This window comes from Labeo rohita, chromosome 8 (genome assembly GCF_022985175.1).
Source record: "Labeo rohita strain BAU-BD-2019 chromosome 8, IGBB_LRoh.1.0, whole genome shotgun sequence".
In the NCBI taxonomy this organism is placed as follows: domain Eukaryota; kingdom Metazoa; phylum Chordata; class Actinopteri; order Cypriniformes; family Cyprinidae; genus Labeo; species Labeo rohita.
The window spans coordinates 25,546,890-25,568,718 of NC_066876.1; the positions used below are offsets into that span (position 1 = coordinate 25,546,890).

The 21,829-nt window shown below is 34.6% G+C and overlaps 1 protein-coding gene across 3 annotated transcripts in view; it reads left to right on the plus strand.

Annotated features, from left to right (window-relative positions):
* Nucleotides 1-19,169, plus strand: part of eps15 (epidermal growth factor receptor pathway substrate 15) — a 29,669-nt gene extending 10,500 nt beyond the window's left edge. Inside the window, exons 13-25 of one of the 3 annotated variants that reach the window (XM_051117042.1) lie at nt 4,263-4,335; nt 8,388-8,549; nt 8,926-9,123; nt 10,460-10,843; nt 10,948-11,034; nt 12,135-12,249; nt 12,316-12,378; nt 12,463-12,782; nt 13,086-13,158; nt 15,017-15,087; nt 15,210-15,339; nt 15,455-15,639; nt 18,363-19,169. In XM_051117042.1, the coding sequence (XP_050972999.1) occupies nt 4,263-4,335; nt 8,388-8,549; nt 8,926-9,123; nt 10,460-10,843; nt 10,948-11,034; nt 12,135-12,249; nt 12,316-12,378; nt 12,463-12,782; nt 13,086-13,158; nt 15,017-15,087; nt 15,210-15,339; nt 15,455-15,639; nt 18,363-18,503 (2,002 nt within the window). In that variant the 3' untranslated portion in view covers nt 18,504-19,169. Of the gene's footprint in view, nt 1-4,262; nt 4,336-8,387; nt 8,550-8,925; nt 9,124-10,459; nt 10,844-10,947; nt 11,035-12,134; nt 12,250-12,315; nt 12,379-12,462; nt 12,783-13,085; nt 13,159-15,016; nt 15,088-15,209; nt 15,340-15,454; nt 15,640-18,085; nt 18,105-18,362 lie in introns of those variants that run through there. The other 2 variants (XM_051117043.1, XM_051117044.1) reach the window with 2 other exon arrangements.
* The last annotated feature ends 2,660 nt before the right edge of the window (nt 19,170-21,829 follow it).

Sequence of the window (21,829 nt, forward strand, 5' to 3'; positions counted from 1 at the left end):
ATTTTATCAAATTTATGTCTATTTTACATAGTTGTTTTTTTTTTTATTAATTTAATTTAATTTAAATTTACTTATATTTTCTATTTATTTATTTATTTATTTTATTTATTATACAGCAAATTGTATGGCTTTAGAAAGCTTGGAAAATAGAACAAAAGTAATGTGGACTACGTTTATGATACATGGCATATTTTTGGCATATTTTTAAAAAATAAGTCATGTTTTATAGTTCACAGAATTAAGTTGCAAGGGTTTGGAAGGCCACGAGGGTAACTACATCATTCGCCACTGCACCAATCATTCATAATTAAATATATTTGTATGACAAATGAGAAAAGTAATGCTAGTGAATGCAACACGTGTGTGGGTGGCATATACAAGCCCTTAAATCACTTCCTGCAAGCAATAATTCTCCAGAGAAGTTAACACTCCTTGTGATGAGAGTCACAACCCCACAGAGCAGAGGTGGAGCTTGCATTTACACAAACACTGAAAGAGGAAGATGCCCCCACCTCTGGTTTTCCCTCCATCTCTGGTTTACAGAGTTTGAGCAAAAGCAGATACAGTCACCTGTCAGCTCCCAGCACACTCACTCGCTCAGTGTGAGATAGACGCTCAACAGCACTTCTAGCACTTCTGACTTCCTCCTTACAAAAGAGTGCAAGAGAAAGAGTAATTAAGAAGTAGTAAGTCTGTCTGAAATGGAGAGAGAAGAAGATGAGCAGAAAGGATAGAAAACAAAAAGATTCTGTACAATGGGCTGTTGTTTGTCGCTAATATGATGCGTGCGGTTCGGGATTGCCTTAAATCTCCGCGGCAACGGGCGACCTCAGGTGAGAGGTAAGAACAAGCCACGCCCTCTTCATAAAAAAAGAAAAGCATTTATAGGATGTTTGGATGAAACGCGCTCTGTTTTTGACTGATCTGGACTTCTAGTTGGATTTAGGACTGTTCATTTTGCCCTGTATTATTTATATATTCCATTTCAGTTATTCTATTTTCATGTTTTCTTCTGGGAGTCTCTGACTCACAGTGTGTGCGTTTGACTCTCGGTCAGGTCCATGTGAGTTTCTCTGTTGTTGCTGGGAAGACTGTAGCATGAACTCACTGTGTTAGAATCTGAGAGGAAATGTTGAGTCAGAGCTTAATACAGTTCAGCCTAATCCAGGAAAGATGCTCTGAATATTTTAGAGAAAGATTGATGTTATAAAACTGCTTTATGAAAGATACTTTTTATTCTGTTCCTTTTTTAATTTTTCTGTTTTACTCTTGCTAGCTCGCTAGCCTCATAACCCAAGAGAGATTTCACATAAAGAAACATATCAGCCTCATCATAAAACCATTTTATATGTTATTCTTAGAAAATATGAGTTTTCACGCTATGATGAGTGGGTGAGAAGATAAATTTCAGAAGCTTTCACACTACAGCCCTGTAAGATGATGCTTGATAATATGTTTAGAAATGGATTTAACATGCAAATGTGTTTAACAAAGTGTTTGTTTCCCACATTATGCATGGGTAGTGTGGTGTAGTAGTTTAAAACTGGGCTAGTAGCCAGAAGGGTTAATGGTTTGAACCTTGCAGAATCTGCAAAATGTAAATTATTTTACCAAAATAAGAGATCATACAAATGCTTATTTTTTTATTTAGCACTGACCTGAATGAGATATTTGACATAAGATGTGTTCATATAGTCCACAAGAGAAAATAATAGTTAAAGAAAAATAGAAATAGAAAAATCTTTCAGATCCCACAAATTCTTTGGTTTTTCAGCATTTTTGTATATTTGAACCCTTTCCAACAATGACTGTATGATTTTAAGATCCATCTTTTCACACTGAGGAGAACTGAGGGACTCATATGCAACTATTACAGAAGGTTCAAATGCTCACTGATACTCCAGAAGAAGAAAAACAAAACAAAAAAACGATGCATTAAGAGCCGGGGGTGAAAACTTTTTGAATTTGAAGATCATGGTGAATTTTAATTATTTTGTCTGCTGGGAAACATGTAAGTATTTTCTGTAGCTTCTGAAGGGCAGAACTAAACGGAAAAAGAGTTTTAGGCAAAATAAGAAAAATATTCACATCTTTATTTTTTTCAGAAGTTTACACTCCCGGCTTTTACGCATCATTTCTTATTCTAGAACATTTTGGAGTTGGAGTTTAACCTTCTGTAAAATATATATATATACACCGAATATATATATATGTGTGTGTGTGTGTGTGTATATACATATATGTACATATATATGTATGTATATTTTGAAGGAAAAGAAAGTTTTTATTCAAATTTGTTCAAAATTACCCCATGATTTACTCATCCTCAAGCCATCCAAGGTGTATGTGACTTTCTTCTTTCAGATTAATACTGAGTTATATAAAAAAAGATGTCCTGGCTCTTCCAAGCTCTATAATGACAGTGATAATAAAGGCCTTCAGAAGCGATTTGATGTGTTTGTGTAAAACAGTGTTCATATTTAAAACTTTATAAACCGTAATCTTGCCTACATCCTACATCATCTGCTGGAACTCCACTCTCTTGTAAATGTGCGTACGACAGTTAGCAGAAGTTAGAAATTACAATTTATAAAGCTTTAAAAATTGATATTTTTCTTACACAAATGCATCGATTTGCTTCAGAATTCCTTTGTTAACCCCTCAGAGCCATGTGGAGTAATTTTTATGATGGATATAGACACTTTTTTTGGTCTTAATGGAGTAGTTCATTTCCACAACAAAAATTTACAGATAATGTACTCACCCCCTTGTCATCCAAGATGTTCATGTCTTTCTTTCTTCAGTCGTAAAGAAATAATGTTTTTTTGAGGAAAACATTTCAGGATTTCTCTCCATATAATGGACTGATAAGGTGCCCCTCAGTTTGAACTTCCAAAATGCAGTTTAAATGGAGCTTCAAAGGGCTCTAAACAATCCCAGTTGAGGAAGAAGGGTCTTATCTAGTGAAATGATCGGTTAATTTCTTAAAAAAAGAAAAAAGAAGACAATTTACGTACTTTTTAACCTCTAATGCTCGTCTTGTGTAGTTGTGCGTGAACTCTGTTGTTTACGGTCCAGTACAGTTAGGGTATGTCAAAAATCCCACCTCATTTTCTCCACTAACTTAAAAATCACCCCACATCGCTGTTTTACCTTCTTTTCATGTTCACTTTGTAAACACTGGTTTGGTACTTCTGCAGCGATTTAGGGCGATTTTAAAGTTGGTGGAGAAAATGAGATGGGAGTTTTTTGACCTACCCTAACTGTCTTAAACCGGAAAAAACAGAGTTTACACTAACCTAGAAAAGAAGAGCGTTTGAGGTTACAAAGTATAGAAATTGTATTTTTTTTTTTTTTTTTAAATAGCCAATCGTTTTTCTAGATTAGTATTTACGATTGTATTTACCTGAAAGAAGAAAGTCAAAAACACAGGATGGCTTGAGGGTGAGTAAATCATAGGGTAATTTTCATTTTTGGGTGTAGTATCCCTTTAATCAAAAGTGTCCATAATGTATGTGTGTGTGTGTGTGTGTGTATGTTTTTGTTTTTTTATATAAACAAGTTCATTCATGCATTATTTTGTGACAGACAGTAAAGAACTGTATAATGTTACAAAAGATTTCTGTTTCAAATCCTAAAATAATGTATCATGGTTTTCATAAAATTAAGCAGCACATCTGTTTTCAACACTGATAATAAGAAATGTTTGTTGAGCACCAAATTAGCATATTAGAATGATTTCTGAAGGACCGTGTGACACTAAAAACTGGAGTAATGGCTGTTAAAAATTCTGATTTGCCGTCACAGGAATAAATTACAATTTAGAACATTATAAATTCTAATCAACTCTAGCTAGACATCAGACAATTAATATATTGATCTATCACTAGCATCCAGAAAATCTATGTAGATGCAATATATATTTGTTTGCTCATTTAACCTGTATGGCCTGAAGGTACAGACAGTGGGGATGAGTGAAACACCTTTAATGTATTCCAACCCCACATCCCCCATCTCTCATCCTCTCGCGCTCTCCATGCTTCCCTCCTCCTGTTTCTCCTGACGTTCAGAAAACCATCTGCTCATGTGCAGCTCTGACACACTCACTCACGGACAGCCTCTCTTCTCTCACACGTACAAGCTCCAGCAGCAGATGCAGAGATGGTGCTGGAGGGAGATGCTGTCCATCCTGTTCCAGGCGGCTGGCTGTCTGTACCCGCCGTCACCGTGATTAAATACTCATGTCTGTGCTGGTCTTTCAGGGAGAAGAGCGTGGTGGAACAGGACATCAAAGAGAGGGAGGAAACTATAAGACAAAGGACCAGCGAAGTCCAGGTACGAGTGATTTTTAAAATTATAGAGAAATATTGTGGTTTTTATTTGACTGATGATACTGACCTGACAAAGACATTCGGATGTGCATGCATAGACAGAATATAGCTTATCTTAACAATCCACAATGTACTGAAGGAATTATTTTGTGTCTTTTTTTTTTTTTTTTTTTTTTTTTTATATAAAAAAAATGTATACACTTTTTAATCATAGTAGTTGTTTAATGGCAGCTAATATTTTTATTTTATTATTTTTTAATAATTTAGTTTTTCAAAGCAGCTAATATTTTTATTTTATCTCTTTTATTTTCATGTTAGTTTAAAGGCAGCTATTCTCTTTTTTTTATATTGAATTTTATTTTATTACTTGTTGAAAAGCAGCTATTATTTCTGTATTTAAATATTGAATCTTTCATATATTAGTTATTTAAAGACAGATAAAAGTTTGTTTCATGCATCATAATGTCTGGAGTTTACTGACCACTTATTGGATCGATAAACGAGAGCAGAATCTAGCTGTTTTCCAGGCTCGCTTCCTGTCTGTCTATTTTATCCTCCCTATCATCTGTCGCAGCGTGGATCGGTTCTCTTCTTACTTGTCTGTCAGCAGAGTTGAAAGAAGTTCAAGGTCTATACTGTATATCTGCACTGGCTTCCTGACTCATAAATTTGGTGTTTTTCATTTCCATCGAGATCTGAGCTCCCTCCTTCGCTCTCACTCGCTGTCTCCCACTCTGTGATAATTCAATTTCCTGTGTATGTAGCTGAAAATAAACCGTTTTGTAGACTGAAAGATGATCTAGACTGCTGAATTAGATTCCGGGTACAGATTCGGATATGTTCAGGCTAGTCTTTTAATATGTGCTCATTTATTAAAAGAATAAAGCATGCCAATGCTAGCGCTAAAATGTATTGACAGATGGATGCCTAATGAGCCAGAATAAACAGTAGTGTGTGTGTGAGCATACAGGAAGAGAAACCTGATGTGTGTGTGCATATGGATATTAGATGGCGTACCGATAGCACAGCTGGTCCTGCTCTCTAGGGTTCTCCTTTCCTGTCATCAAACAAGGCCACTTACCATTCTGATTTGGTGGTTTCTTTTCATTTTTGAATTTGAAAATGTGCCTGACGCTTGTAATCTCTTACCTGTATGAGTAACATAATTAAAACGGATTGCTTTCTTACCTACAATCTTGGTAGGGCAGTTTACTTGATGTCCATTTAACCAAAAATGCCTGTATGGCTTCTAAGTCATCCTCTTAAAGTAAAGAAATACTGCTTAAGGATCTCACCTATGCAAAAGTGCAACATTAAAAGAATTAAAAATCAATATTGTAAGCCTTCAGAGACAAGGGCCTCTTACAAATAATGAATGTAATCAATATTTGTTTAGGCTCTTAATAGATTAGCCTTGAAACACTCAGTGCTGGTAGGCAGCTCCAGGCATTGAATAATTAAATAAGAATGTGTGCTGAGTTTTAGTTTGAGCCTCTGCTGTGTTTAAACCCTGGTGATGATGAATAGATTCTATTTCGGGGGCTGTCGGCTCTCAGCGCAGCCTCTGATTGGACGAGGAGACGTTTGTGCATTAGACGTGTGAAGGTTTCCATCTTCGCCGCGAGCGGTTATTCAGTTCTGCTGCTGTAGACCTGTTATTTTTAGGAGCCACTCAGTCACAGTCGCCCAGCGTTCTCATAGCGCCTTAAGGTGAAAGGGAAATGACAGATTTAGCTGGCTTTACAATTTTAATATGTTAAAAAAGAATATACACTTGCCTAACTGCAGTTTCTGTTCTTCAGTTCAGGACATTTTATTTCATTTTATTTGATCTTATTTTATTTGATCTTATCTTATTTTATCTTATTTTATTTGATCTTATCTTATTTTATCTTTAGTTTGTCTTAGTTTATCTTATTTTATTGGTTTATCTCATTTTATTTTATTTTATCATATTTCATGTTGTTTTAATTTATTTTAGAAATGAATACTATTATTCACAAGGAAGCATTAAATTGATTTTTTTAAAAAGTGGTAATAAAGAAATGTGTAGGGCAGAAGATTTTAAATAATTTCTGTTTTATTCATCAAAGAATTCAGAATAATATGTATCACAGTTTACACCAAAATATTAAGCAGCACAACTGTTTTTAACATTGATAATAATAAAAATGTTTCTTGAGCATCAAATCAGCATGTTAAAATGATTTCTGAAGGATCATGTGACACTGAAGACTGATGCTAAAAATTCAGTTTTGCCATCAAAGAAAATAAATTACATTTTAAAATGTTCAAATAAAAAACAACGGTCATTTTAAGTTATAATATTTCACGTGTATTTTCTTTTTTTCAGTTGAGTTGAGTTTAATGAACTAAACCCATTGTGTGTTTTTTTTTTTTTTTTTTGTTTTATTTATTTATTTTTAATTTCATATTTTATTTTATACTTTTCTTCACAAGGATGCATTAATTTGATTAAAAATGATAGTAAAAAAATGTATAGTGTTTATAGTGTAGATTTCAAATAATTGCTGTTCTATTAATCAAAGAATCCTGAGTAATATGCATCAAGGTTTACACCAAAATATTAAGCAGCGCATCTGTTTTCCCTTGATAATAATGATAATTGATAATTTTTTGATAATAATTAATTGATAATAATAAGTAATGTTTCTTGAGCATCAAATCAGCATATTAAAATGATTTCTGAAGGATCATGTGACACTAAAGACTGGAATAATGATGCTAAAAATTCAGTTTTGTCATTAAAGAAAGTACATTACATTTTAAAATATATTAAAATTGAAAACAGTTATTTTAAATTATAATATTTCACAATAGTACTATAGTATCTATAAAAATGCAGCCTTGGTGTGTTTTTTTTTTTTGTTTTTTTGGTTCAGTTCAGTTGAGTTTAATGAACTAAACTCGTTATTTTATTTTATTGCTTTGTATTCTGAGTAATGTCAGCTATATTATAATATTGGTTGCACTTGTACACAAGTTCTTCTTGTTACAGTGTAATTATGAAATTAAGTACTGAGTAATATTTATTAATAACCTACTTACTATATGATTAGGATTAGGGATTGGTTCAGGTTAATTGCATGTAATTATGCTTAATTTACTGTTATTACTATAATAAGTACATGCAACTTGTAAACAGGGCACTAAAATAAAGTGTTTTTTTCCCCTGCATTGTTAGGTATAATCTATTTCAAATAAACCCGCCACTAAACAGCACAACATCAGAACTAATTGTTTCTTTGCTTAACATGTTCAGACATTCTCTTCCTGTTTAAGTGGGCAGCTCTTGGCCAGAATAATCTGCAGCGTGAACTAGATTTTATGGTCCTTTTCCAGATGGCACCCTTAGGCCTCACAATCCTCCTACGTGTCTACACTTTCCCACATGAGCTGTTGGGTAATCTTCAGCTATGAAGTCAGCATTACTGTAGGTTCGGCATAAGGCTGCATGGTGGACGTGAAGACTAATCACACAATGCCCAACGGGACATTCTATGGTCTTGTTAATTTCATGGACACACCAAAGTGAAGGCCACGAAACCGCAAGTCCGCTTTAATTGTGCCATTCTACACAGAGCCATGGTTGATGGTCAGAGGTCTGGCTGTGTAAGGCTAACATTTCAGTTTTCATTGTTTCCAGCTTCTTTCTTTCCCTTTCAAGGATCAGAATTGAATTTATTCTTTGTATAATGTTCTTCTCACTTCTGTGAGGGAGCAGCTGTTGAGAAGTGAAAGCTGCTGTGTAAAAGCTAAGGTGTCATTCCTTTGTTCGAGGATCAGTGAAGCCATTGTGTTACTTTCGAGCACATAATTGCAGTCTATCTGATTTCATTTCTGTTTACTTTGGCGTTGTTAACCGGTTTACACACAGTCTCAGTATTTTTTTGTCCTCTAGTGTTTTTTATCTTCACATTTAGAGCTGCATCTGTTCTCTGCACTGTTGTCAGTGATGAAGTCCTGTTTATTATTAGACCGATAAAGATGTGTTGAAAGGCCTCTTAACACAAACACTCTTTCTCTCTCTCTCAGGACCTGCAGGAGGAGGTTCAGAAGGGCTCGGAGGAACTGAGCCGGCTGCAGGCGGAGCGACAGGAGGTGCAGGAGAAGCTGGAGAGGCTGGACGAGCAGAAACGCTCTCTAGAGGAGCAGCTCCAGCTCATACAGCAACAATGTAGCCAGGAAAGCCAACTGGTATGAGACAGAGAAAGAGAAATAATAACAACCCAAAAAGTATGCAGTGATTTAAAAAAATCCACTCAGAATATCACATGACTGAGCACCTTTGCATGCTATTTTGAATGAGTCTTGAACACACTAGTCTTAATCTCTCATGCTATTTTGCATAACATTTTCATATGCAGATTTGTATGTGCCCAGGGAAACAAAAGAGTGGAATTGAAAAGGAGACACAGTCCAGCAGAATTCACACTATTTCACTTAGTCCATTTGAATGGATACAAATGCATTCTCTACCATTCCTTTAAAAGCTACAAGTGTACTGATCTGAGATCTTTTGTTGTATTTTCTGCTTTTTTTCACCTGTTTCTGTGTGCATGTATGTGTTCAGATCCAGTCATTGCAGGTGGAGCACTCTGAGCAAGAGCAGAGAATTGGTGACTATGAGGAGGAGTTGTCCAGAGCCCGGGAAGAACTGCTCCATCTGCAGGAGGAGACGCGTCAACTGGGAGACAAAGTTCAGTCTGCCCGTGCTCAACTCTGCCCCCTTGAGGATGCCGTTAAAGAATCACACTCACAGATCGCTCAGGTTAGTGAGGTTTATATGTTTCTTAGTTAACTTTGCTTGTTAATATCTGCGTGAAGTCACTTAGTAATATAAAGCCATGTTTTACAGGGATTTTACCTGAGTTTTTGACAGCAGCACTGATTAAAGACAATGTTCAATAAATGATACAAATGGATGATGATGATGATGATTATGATGATGATAATAATATAATATTTAAAATATTAAATAATGTTTAATTTTTTTGTATAGTATTATTTATTTTATAGTAATAATATTTTATTATAATTATTATTATTATTTTACTTGAGTTAAAGGAATGTTTCCATTTTCTGTATAATAATTATTAAAATAATTATTATTATTTTTTAATATATTAATAATAATTATTATTATTAATATAATAATAATAATAATAATAATAATAATTATTATTATTATTATTATTGTTATTATTATTATTGTTATTATTATTATTATTATTGTTATTATTTGGCAATAGCACTGATTAAAGCCAATGTTCAATAAATAAAAACTAATGATGATAACAATAATAATTATTATTATTATTTTATTATTATTATTATTTTATCAGAGGAAGGAATGTTCCTTTTTTGGATAATTATTTACATAATAATAATAATAATAATATATTATTATTGTTGTTGTTGCTGTTGTTGTTATTTGACAGTGTTCAATAAATAATAAAAATTAATGATAAATGACAGTGTAATATAATAATAATAATAATAATAATAATAATAATAATAATAATAATAATAATTATTATTATTATTATTATCTTACCTAAATTGAAGGAATGTTTCCCTTTTTTGGATAATTGTTTAAATAATAATTATTAAAAAATAAATAAATAAATAAATAAATATATATATATATATATATATACATATATATACATATATATAATTATATGTATATAATTATTATTATAACGTTGTTGTTGTTTGGCAATAGCACTACAATGGCAATTATTTATTGGCAATAGCACTGATTAAAGACAATGTTCAATAAATAATACTAATGATGATATTGTAGTTGTAGTAGTAGTAGTAGTAGTAGTAGTAATAATAATAATTTTATTTTTATTATAATTTCCTTTTTATTACCATCCACTTACCAGACATTTTTCTGCTGAAGGTTTTCTGCTTTCTCTCCCTGAATTTTTTTTTTCTGCTCTTTCTTTCTTGTTTTCAACTTTTAAGTTCTGGCTTTGAACTTAACAAACTATGAACTATGAACTTAGAACTATGATTCTTAGTTCCATTCTTGATTACACATGACTTTATTTTTCTTTCTTTAAATATCTCACACACTATATGTGGTTTTATTGCAGGAACAGAAGCGACTGACCGAGCTTAAAACTGAGGAGAGAGAAGTGACTGCACGGCTTACTTGGAAAATCCTAGAAGAGCCGGTGCTTGTCAATGGAAGAGCGCCCTCCTCTGAGCAGCTGGATCAACTGCAGTGGCCTCAACCCACAGCCCAGCCACCTGAGAAACCCAAAGAGGACAAAGTCCAGGATGAAGAGGAGCATTCGTCCGTGGATGAGCCGCAGGAACTCAGAGTCACAGAGGAGCAGCTCGGGTCAGAGCCAGAAGAGCAGTCCACCAGCCCAGAGGAGCAGGAGCCTAAAGTTGACCTTTATAGCGCTGACCTTTACAACAGTGGGTTATCCACTGCCAGCTCCACTTTGATGGCCTGGCCTCAGCCAAACACGGTCAGAAACCACTTTCTGTTATTGTATATCATTTATAATGTCACTCTTGCATTACATTATGAAAAAGTTCTCGTGTCTGACTTTTTATGTCACTCTGTTTTCAGGAAAGCACAACACAAGCTAACACAGAGCCAGAGGTAGATGAAGAAAAGGAAAAGGCAGAGGAGCAGCCTGCTACCAGCACCCCAAAGGTTGAATAATTGACAAATCATAATTGTTAACCATTTCCATTTTTTAAATATTAATTTATATTAATTAGAGGTTCAAGTGTGTAGCGCTGAAACCCTATTGTAACTATTAGAATGGTCACGGATCAGCGATCTCCGAATAAAACTGATTGTGCAGACCAAACCGTAAGTCGTAGAGACTTGAAATTTGGATTGATGGTAGTACTCAGACCGCCGACAACGTGATCCAGGCTCACCCCAGTCGGCCTGACGGGGGGCGCTACAGCGATCAAAAGAACAAAATCACTCATAACTCCTAAACCGTCAGTCGCAGGCTCGTTGGAATCCTTGCCTCACGTCGGACAAAACTTGGTAGCGCTATAAGAGGGAAAAAACATAAAAATGCCTATAACTGTGTAACCTTTTGTCCTATAAACATGAAAATGGCTGTGCTAATGGTCTTGGTCCAATGTTCCACAATTGTCTACAAAGACATTTGCGTATCTCATTTGCGGGAGGTTTATCACGTTTTTTTTTTTTTTGTTTGTTTTTTTTTGCATCATACAGTAGAACTCCTCATTCTGGACAACGAGCCACTGCTGTCAATCAAATAGTTTGTTAAATGATTGAGAAGATGTTAAAAATAAATTAAAAAAAAACTACTGTTGAAAAATAGCTCTAGGTTAATCTAGAAAAGACCTCTGCAGTACAATTCTCAGGCCAATAATGATCAAAAAAAAAAAAAAAATTAAATTTACCCTTATAAATAACGGGGTCGTTTTAAAAAGGGGCCTGTCCAAATTTACACAAAATCCTATAAAGCCTAAAGGAAAACTCAAAACTTCACAAAACCTGCTGGGTACAGCTTTGCTAAATAATATGTAATGTCTTTTCCCATATATTGTTAAACGCTTTCGGTGCTTTAACCCCGATATTCGCGGCTTGCAGCAATATTTAATATTTGTTTTTTCTTCATGTTAAAGTTTACGTTTATTTTTGGGATAATGTGGTGGTTGTATTGTCAGTACTGGTCAGAGCATATTGTTTTAGATTTTGAGTATGTGTAGGCATAATTTAAACAAATCATAAATAAGTTTATGCTAATGGATTTTGTGAATGTCTAGGCGGAAATTGTGGAGCCGGAAAAGAAGGAAGCTGCCCAGCCAGTCACATTGCCACCCACTAACCCGCCTAGCGGTCCTGGCCTTGACTTCTTCCATTCGGACCCTTTCACTGACAGTAAGATCTGCACACACATTAAAGTAATCAAAAAATAAAGAAGGTTTATTTAAATTAACCATGCAGCCAAACTTCTTTTTCCAGGTGATCCATTTACTGAAGACCCTTTCTCAAAAGTTGACATTGCAGGTGAATATTTGCTCATTGTCTAATAATGTGTTTGCAAAATATCCATTCAGAGCCCAAGTCATAAAATGTTGTTTTGCTGTCCAGATCCTTTCGGTGGGGACCCTTTTAAAGGCACAGACCCATTTGCGGCAGACAACTTCTTCAAGCAGTCTTCAGCTGCTTTCCCATCAGGAGATCCTTTCGGTTCCTCTGACCCATTCAGTGCCACCACAGGCCCAAAAGAGCCTGATCCATTCACTTCCAAGACCAGCAATGCTGTCACTCCAGACCCGTTTGCTTCCGGTAGCGGTAACATCGAAGACACTGATCCATTTGGATCTAAAATGGATTCCCTGGGAGACTCTGATCCCTTCAGCTCGACTGGCACAGGACACGACCCATTTGGAGGATCAGATATTTCTGCAGTGAGTGCTGTAGAGCTAAACTCTCTCTGAAATCTCATTCAACTGTGTTCTGTTCTGTGAGCTTCTGTCACGCTTGATTTGTGATAGCATTTGTAAGATTTAGTTTTATTTTTACAAAAGTGACTGCCAGTACATTCTGCTGAATGCATTTTGAGTCACTTTTTCTTGGTGGTACAACATCTAAAGCAAGTTTTTGAATTGTCCCACATGATTAAGATTGCAGTTATACAGTGTTTTATTAGCAGTACTTGAAATATTTGTATGAATTTGATGTTAACTTTGATCTTCTTTTTGTCTTTTCAGAGAGATGGACCAGCTGCAGCCAATGATCCCTTTGCTCCGGGAGGAACTACAGTGACCACTAATTCAGACCCAGGTAGAACAAGCATTATAATCAGTGTTCATTATGATGAAATAAATATCAAGTCTTAAATCCCAAGATTGACCCTTTAGTCTGTACTGTTTTCTGTTGATGCATGAACAAATGCTTGCTTGTATGCCATGCAATAATCACAACAATCTTTGTGCTTTGTTACTGTAACAAAGCTTAGCTTACAAATTTTGTCAGTTTTATCACAGAATTCAAACAATAAATGTTGTTTTGATGCTCCTTAATGTGGCGTGGCAGATCGCTGTAGCTTTTTCTTCTTTACTGGTAGTTATAACACAAAATAAATTTTAATAAACATCAGGAAGTATGTTGAAAGAAACAACTTACTGAAATGTATCATGTCTCATGGAATCATCGGTGTTTTAAGCATAGAAAAATGTCAATAAAACAGCTTTGAAATTATGACGTGTAATATTGCATTTACCTGAAGAAAGCTTCATAGCTCATTAGTCAACTAGAAAAAGAATAGCTCTAGAGAGAAACATTTTGCTAAATATATGCTAAATTCACAATTTCTCATAATATTGTTAATATGTTAGTAAGTCTATCAGGAATACAAGCCTCTATTTATGATAGCCACAATTTAAATGTTTATATTTCAGCAAACAAATTGGAGTCAAAAACATAATTATTAAAAAGATGATATAAACAGCCTTATGTGCAGTTTAAATCTTTACATACAGACATACAATTTTTGTAAGAAATATTGATTATTATATCTAACAACAAATATCCATAGCCCTACCAATTTTTTTTTTTTTGTATTAAATTCCTTAAATAAATGAATCAGCTGATTATTTATTTATACTTTTATTATGTACACTACCAGTCAGAAGTTTTTGGACAGTAAGATTTTTAATGTTTTTTAAAGAAGTCTCTTCTGCTTACCAAGCCTGCGTTTATTTAATCGAAAATACAGCAGAAGCAGTCATATTGTGAAATATTTTACTATTTAAAATAACTGCTTTCTGTTTGAATATATTTTAAAATGTAATTTATTGCTGTGATCAAAGCTGAATTTTCAGCATCAGTACTTCAGTCTTCAGTGTCACATGATCCTTCAGAAATCATTTTAATATGCTGATTTGCTGTTCAAGAAACATTATTATTATTATTATTATTATTATTATCAGGATTCTTTGATGAATAGAAAGTTCCAAAGTTCAGCATTTATCTGAAATAAAAAGCTTTTGTAACATTATACACTATACCATTCAAAAGCTTGGAGTCAGTAATTTTTTTTTTTTTTTTGAGATTATATATTTATTTAGCAAGGATGCTCAAAATTTATCAAAAGGCATTAAAGACATTTATAATGTTACAAAAGATCTCTACTTCAGATAAATGTTGTTCTTCTGAACTTTCTATTCATATTTCTATTCATGTCCTTAAAAAAAATCTACTCTGCTGTTTTCAACATAATAACAATAAATGTTTTGAGCAGCAAATCAGAATATTCAAATGATTTCTGAAGGATCACGTGACTGATGTGATGCTAAAAATTCAGCTTTAAAAATCAAAGAAATAAACTACATTTTAAAATATATTCAAATAGAAATAAGCTATTTTAAATTATAAAAATGTTTTACAATTTTACTGTTTTTGTACTTTGGATCAAATAAATGCAGGCTTGGTGAGCAGAAGAGACTTCTTTAAAAAACATTAAACATTTTACTGTCCAAAAACATATGACTGGTAGCGTACATTTATTTATTTAACTTTTTATTTATTTATTTATTTATTTTTTGCTCCAGTTTGTTGATAATGCTAATAATGAAAACTTAAAAAAGTATCCAAAATATCTGTTTAATGTATTCTGTTTGTGTACCTTCCTTACTTCCAGATCCCTTTGCTGCAGTATTTGGCAATGAGACTTTTGTAGGAGGGTTTGCTGACTTTAGCAGCTTAGCAAAGGTAAGGACGTAAACAGAAGCCCAGTATTCCAGCTCTATTACCAGTCAATTTACCCACATGATTTAAATCAGGTAATATATGAATATAGATTGCAGCTGTTGAACTACTACTTTGCCTTTCAGTCTAATGGCAGCGATCCATTCGACTCGAGTACAAACAAGAACCTATTTAAGGAGGACACTCAGTCAGATGTTCCTCCAGCATTACCGCCCAAAACCGGAACACCCACCAGACCTCCACCTCCACCCCCAGGTGAGCTTGCTCCTCTTCTGTGTGTTTTACCAGAATTAACCTTATGTGCTTTGACATTTGTGTTGTACCTTAAGCTATTGAGAGACATTTTGTTGTACTGTGTATGTCCTTGAAGGTAAACGATCCAACATCCAGCGATCGGAGTCGTCCGAGTCATTTCAGAGGCGTGGTCTGTTCAAGGCTCAGGGTTCTGGCGAGTTCTCCTCTCTCCCCGCTAAAGACTCGGTACCAGACCCCTTCGCCCCTTCCTCACCCCACCAAGCCCCAAGCGATCCCAACCGATTCGCCAGCTTTGACAAAGTGAGCTCCTCCCCCTCTCCCCCTCCTGACCCCCAGTAGTAAACCCTGACATTTCACCTCCTCCAAGCAGCAGCCTTGACCTCTCGACCCCTCACAGCCCTTTGCTTTTGGTTTTCCTGCAAAGAAATGCTTGTCATCCAAATATTTCGACAACTCTACTTTATTATCTGTTTGTGAAATGTAATGTATTTTGTACATATAAATGAGCATCTAATGAAATTATTTATCTATTCTAAATCCAGGCTTATGCTTCTACTAAAAAGTGTTAAAATGTTTCTCTTGAGTTATTTTACAAAAAAGAATGTATTTAAGTCTACATCACACCATGCCTAACATCACGCGTAAGTTCTCACTGGCTGAGGAAGGAGAGGCGGGGCTGCTTGCTATTGGCTGTTTTCAGTTTACCCCCCCCCCATGTTCTTTTGTCATGTTCTCCACCATTGGTTGAGGCTTGATTTCATCTTGCACGTTCATTGCCTTGTCTTACCTTTGCACTGCACGAACTAATCACTGTGTTCACTTGTCTTATTGGGCTGCTCCTTCCCATTTACTGGCAGAGCACTTCCTGGTTCCATCTACATCCCATGATTCTCTGAACCACCTTTATTTTATTTTATTTTATTTTATTTTATTTTATTTTATTTTTTTAGGTGGGATTCAGTCTCGTTTTTATACAGAAAATTGCTAAATAAATTAATCAGCTAGGGTGCTCACAGCACCTGTTGGCTCCTTTCTGTATTACTTTTTTTTTTTTTTTTTTTTAAATTAAAGAGCTTGTCTTCTCAAATTTTCCCACTGTGAACTTTCTTCATCAGATGATACATCAAATAAATTAAGCTTTATGATGACACTTCTCTGATTTTTTTAAAATGACTTTTTGTCTTCAAGAGAGGCATCTTGAGATTATTTTTGTTGTCTTGTCAAGTTTTCATGGTCTGGTGTTCTGTGTGTTGAAATGCTTACCAGCTAACTGTTGAGATTACATCTCTCCTTCCATGGTTGTCCACATCTTCACATCTGTGTGAAATACCTGCATGTTCAGCATGATGGGCTGTATGAGCAATCCAGGCCTTGACACATGAGTACATCATAAACGGTTAGGTGAAAAATTAAATTTCATTATTGATTAGTCATCATTTTATTATACATTAGTCATTGTTTATCATTTCTTTGTACTATTTCAAACCCAAAGTGATCCATGGAGTTCTCTGAAACAACTTGTGGGTGACTATATTTGCATTTTTGAGTCATTTGTGACCATGGACCATAAAACCAGTCATAAGGGTAAATTTTTTTGACACGCAGGCTTGTTAGGATAAGACAATATTTGGCCGGGATACAACAATTTGAAAATCTAAAATCTGACGGTGCAAAAAAATCTAAATATTGAGAAAATCACCTTTAAAGTTGTACGAATGAAGTTCTTAGCAATGCATATTATTGATCAAAAATTAAGTTTTGATATATTTACAGTAGGAAGTTTACAACATGTCTTCATGGAACAGGTTATTAATATCCTAATGATTTTTGTCATAAAAAAATTAATAATTTTGACCCATACAATGTATTTTTGGCTGTTGCTACAAATATACCCATGCTGCTTATGACTGGTTTTGTGCTCCAGGGTCACATTTTTACAGTCATAATCGGAAATACTAAAATAATATGAAGTCTCATGTGTCAGCAGGCTTGTGAGCCGATGTTAGCTGAAAGGCTTTATGGATTGCATCATGGCACATATCTTGTATCTCTCATCCTCCTGTGTCAGTAGCTGTACCACATTATCACTGTTTTTTGTTTTTTCTCCCTTATTGCTTCCACATTTGTTCCCTATTTGATGATGAAGAACTGCTTTGGTGATGTTTTCATTGACCAAACAATACTTAAAGAAACAGTTCACCCAATAATACAAAATGAATGAAAAAGTAAATAAATAAATAAATGAATTAAATGTAATATAATTTAAATTATATTCGGTTAATTTAAAGGAATGGTTCACCCAGTAATAAAAATATTTAAATTGAAGTCATAATAAATTATTCTTGAACTATTCCTTTAAATAGATTAGATTACCAGTGTATCTCATTTGTATGCATGTCGTAGCATAAAAAAAAAATGAACATTAGCTAAATATTTACCCAGCATCAGGCCAACCAAGTTGTAGATGAGGTTGTTTGTTTATCGGAAGAGATTTGGAGAAATTTAGCATTACATCACTTGCTCACCAATGGATCCTCTAAAGTGAATGGGTGCCTTCAGAATGACAGCTGATAAAAAAAAACATCACAAGTAATCCATGTGACTCTAGTCCATCAATTAACATCATGTGAGGTGAAAAGCTGTGTGTTTGTGTAATATAATGGTAAATTTATATCTGCACCCATTCACTGCAGTGGATCCATTGGTGAGCAAGTTATGTAATGCTAAATTTCTCAATCTGTTTCAGTGAAAAGCAAACTCAATAACATCTTGGATGGCCTGAGGGTGAGTACATTTTAAGCAAATGTTAATTTTTGTGTGACCTCAATCTTATCAGTCCATTAAAGTTAGTACTTTTAGAAAACATAAGTTACACTAACTGTAATAGCTGCATGACCCCTCTTAGAATGTTAGATTAGACTAAAAAAATTGAGAAATATTACTTCAAGCAGGTGCAAATTGACAGGGTGTCTGATGGGGTTATGGTGTGTGTGTGTTTGTGTGTGTATATGTGTGTGGAGCAGTACCCCACAGAGGAGGACATGATAGAGTGGGCGAAGCGGGAGAGTGAGAGAGAAGAGAGGGAGCGCGTGGCTCGTCTGACCCAGCAGGAGCAGGAGGACCTGGAGCTGGCGATAGCCCTCAGCAAATCCGAGCTGTCCTGACCCAAGCTGGATACAGCGCCACCACCAACATCACCACCCGAGCCACATTAACAAGGAGGAGGAGGAACAGAGGAAGAGCTGGAACTGCCACAATTAGAAGAATCATTTCACCTGCATCTCCAGCCACTTGATAATCATAGGATTCCAGCTTCCTCTGAATGTCCACTGAGTTCTCCCAGTGTCCGGTTGGCTGGATAATGTATGAAGGCTAAGTCAAGATGGAGTAAAAGGTAACAGACTCATTGCAGCCTATGTGGCTTGAAAACAGGTGTGACTCCTTTTGTTTTTAAATAACCTCAAATTAAGAGAGCTCCACTAATCTACACTTTCAAAAAATATATATTTTTAAAAATCTGATGTCCAGTTCAATATAATTGAACAAGTGTTTCTGAACAAATCTATACCCGTCTACAGTTGAAGTCAAAAGTTTACATACACCTTGCAGAATCTGCAATATGTTATTTTACCCAAAAATAAGAGGGATCATGCAAAATGCATGTTGTTTTTTTATTTAGTACTGACCTGAATAAGATATTTCACACAAAAGATGTTTTACATATAGTTCACAAGAGAAAATAATAGTTGAATTTATAAAAATTACACAGTTCAGAAGTTTACATATGCTTGATTCTTAATACTATTTTGTTAATTGAATGATCCACAGCTGTTTTTGATAGTTGTTCATGAGTCCCTTGTTTTGTCCTGAACAGTTAAACTGTCTGCTGTTTTTTTTAGAAAAATCTTTTAAATTCCACAGATTCTTTGGTTTTTCAGCATTTTTGTCTATCCAACGACTGTATGTTTTTGAGATCAGTCTTTTCACACTGAGGACAACTGAGGGACTCATATGTGACTATTACAGAATGTTCAAACACTCACTGACGCTTCAGAAAGAAAAACAATGCATTAAGAGCTGGGGGTGTAAACTTTTGAACAGTGATTATGTACATTTTTCTAATTTTGCCTAAATAGCATTTTTTTTTTTTTTTCATTTAGCATTACCCTTCAGAAACCACAGAAGATACTCACATGTTTTCCAGAAGACAAAATAAGTTAAATTTACTCTGATCTTCAAAAGTTTTCACCCCCTGGCTTTTAATGCATCGTTTTTTTTCTTTCTGAACCATCAGTGAGCATTTGAACCTTCTGTAATAGTTGCATGTGAGTCCCTCAGTGTGAAAAAATGTATCTCAAATTCATACAGTCTTTGCTGGGAAGGGTTCAAATACACAAAAATGCTGAAATACCAAAGAATTTGTGATCTGAAGAATTTTTCTGAAGAACAGCAGGCAGTTTAACTGTCCAGGACAAACAAGGGACTCCTGAACAACTGTCACTAAACAAAAAAAGACACAGCTGTGGATCATTCAGGTAACAACACAGTATTAAGAATCAAATGTACAGGGTCATTTTCATAAATTCAACTATTATTTTCTTTCGTGGACTTTTTGTAAATGTCTTCTATGTGAAATATCTTATTCAAGTCAGTACTAAAAAAACTAACATGAATTTTGTATGATCTCTCTTATTTTGATAAAATAATTAACATTTTGCAGATTCTGCAAGGTGTATGTAAACTTTTGACTTCAACTGTACGTGAAGTGATTACTATAATGCAGTGAATGTATTTAGATCTGTGACATGGAAGCTTAAAGAAATCCATAACAAGTGTTCCAAGGTTCGTTCTCTTCCTTTATAGGCAATATTAACACATTTGTTCAAAGTTTACAAGCAGCCAAGCTGGGCAGCTTCATTTGCTTTATTTTTTTTTTTTTTCTCAAAGTTTCAGCAATAGTTCTCTGACACAAGAGGTTTTTATTGTGGGCATGTCTGTCCACTCTCAGGAACGTATCCCACAAGCCATAAAACCTCATAACCACATCCTGATTAGTGGATTTCAGCTATAATTGATGCTGAGGTGCTTGTAAAATTATCATCTTACATAAACCACTACTCACTTTCTACCCTACTAAAAGAGAACATTGATGAAATTTAGAAAAGAACAACCGCGCAACCGCCGTTTTACCTTTATAATCTTAACAGTACAGCATTTATACTTTACTCTGACTCATTCTGTCCTTTTGAGGAATCGAAATCTTGACAAGCTACTAAGAGTCGTTATTTGACATTGCAAATTTATAAATAGCTGTTATAAATAATGAAAATGTACATATTTGTGAATTGTTTGCCAGTAATCTTGTACTACAGTGTATTCATATCCTAAAACATATTATATTTTATCAAAAAAACATGTAGAATATAGGAAATTTGCTTAATAAATGTCCCTTCTGTCGTATTTCTGAATGACAAGTGCTGAAGCAATAGGATGAAAGAATATTGTGGCACAAAAAGTTGAGGAAAGTGTGTAATCTGACTTTGAGAAAACTAATTCTATGAGTAAATTTAAATATAGATATAACAATCAAGCCATTTTAAATCAGGCAAGATTATTTTCTGTAGTGCCTACCTGTTCAGCCTTGCCTTTGAGAGAAAATCAGCTTATGGTGAATCAAAAATGATTATTGTTAATAGTTTAATAGCATTACTCTTCTCAAAAGCACCCTTAATGCTCCAGTGCAATGTTCCCAGTGTCAATTAGGATATAAGAACCAGCTGCTTTCCTTTTATTCATCTTGCACAATATCAAGTCACTGCCACATTTCTCTGGGGATCAATAGTGCACAACTAGTGCGTTTTCATGTGCACAAATCGGTATAAGCTTAACAGACTTTAAATTTAAATCTAATACCAATGCAGTTATTATTATAATGAATATATTTGCAACTTGTCTTAAACATTTCAGTTGTCTACAGTATATGTAGTTTCACCAGTAGGTGGACTCACTGAGATACAGTCTGTGTGAAGGACAAGAACCTGTTCTTTGTGAAGGTTTTCCTTATACAGACTTTATATATGAAAGCGTCTGACAGCAAAATAGACGATTTGTGCTCCTATTTTAATACTTTGTCAGATCACCCCTATATTGACATTTAACATGCTTTTTGGTTCAGGATTCTATCTTGGAAATATGTGGCTGAGGTAAAAAAAATAATGATTGAAGGGAATAGCAAACCTTGTGTCTAATAATCAACCCAGCATTTTCATGCAATTTAAGACGATTTGAAGCATTACTGTTAATCAGGCAGAAACACAGCATTAATAAAAACCTGCACTCCTCGTTTCAAACCAATTCTTGGCCTTCTGTTTATGGCTGCTGCTTCTCTATTATCGGCCCTGCATATTGTTAAAACGTTCTTATGCTCTGTCTGTTGTTGATCATGTATGTATGTATGTATAAGCTTTGTGTGCCTCTAAAAGAAAACCAC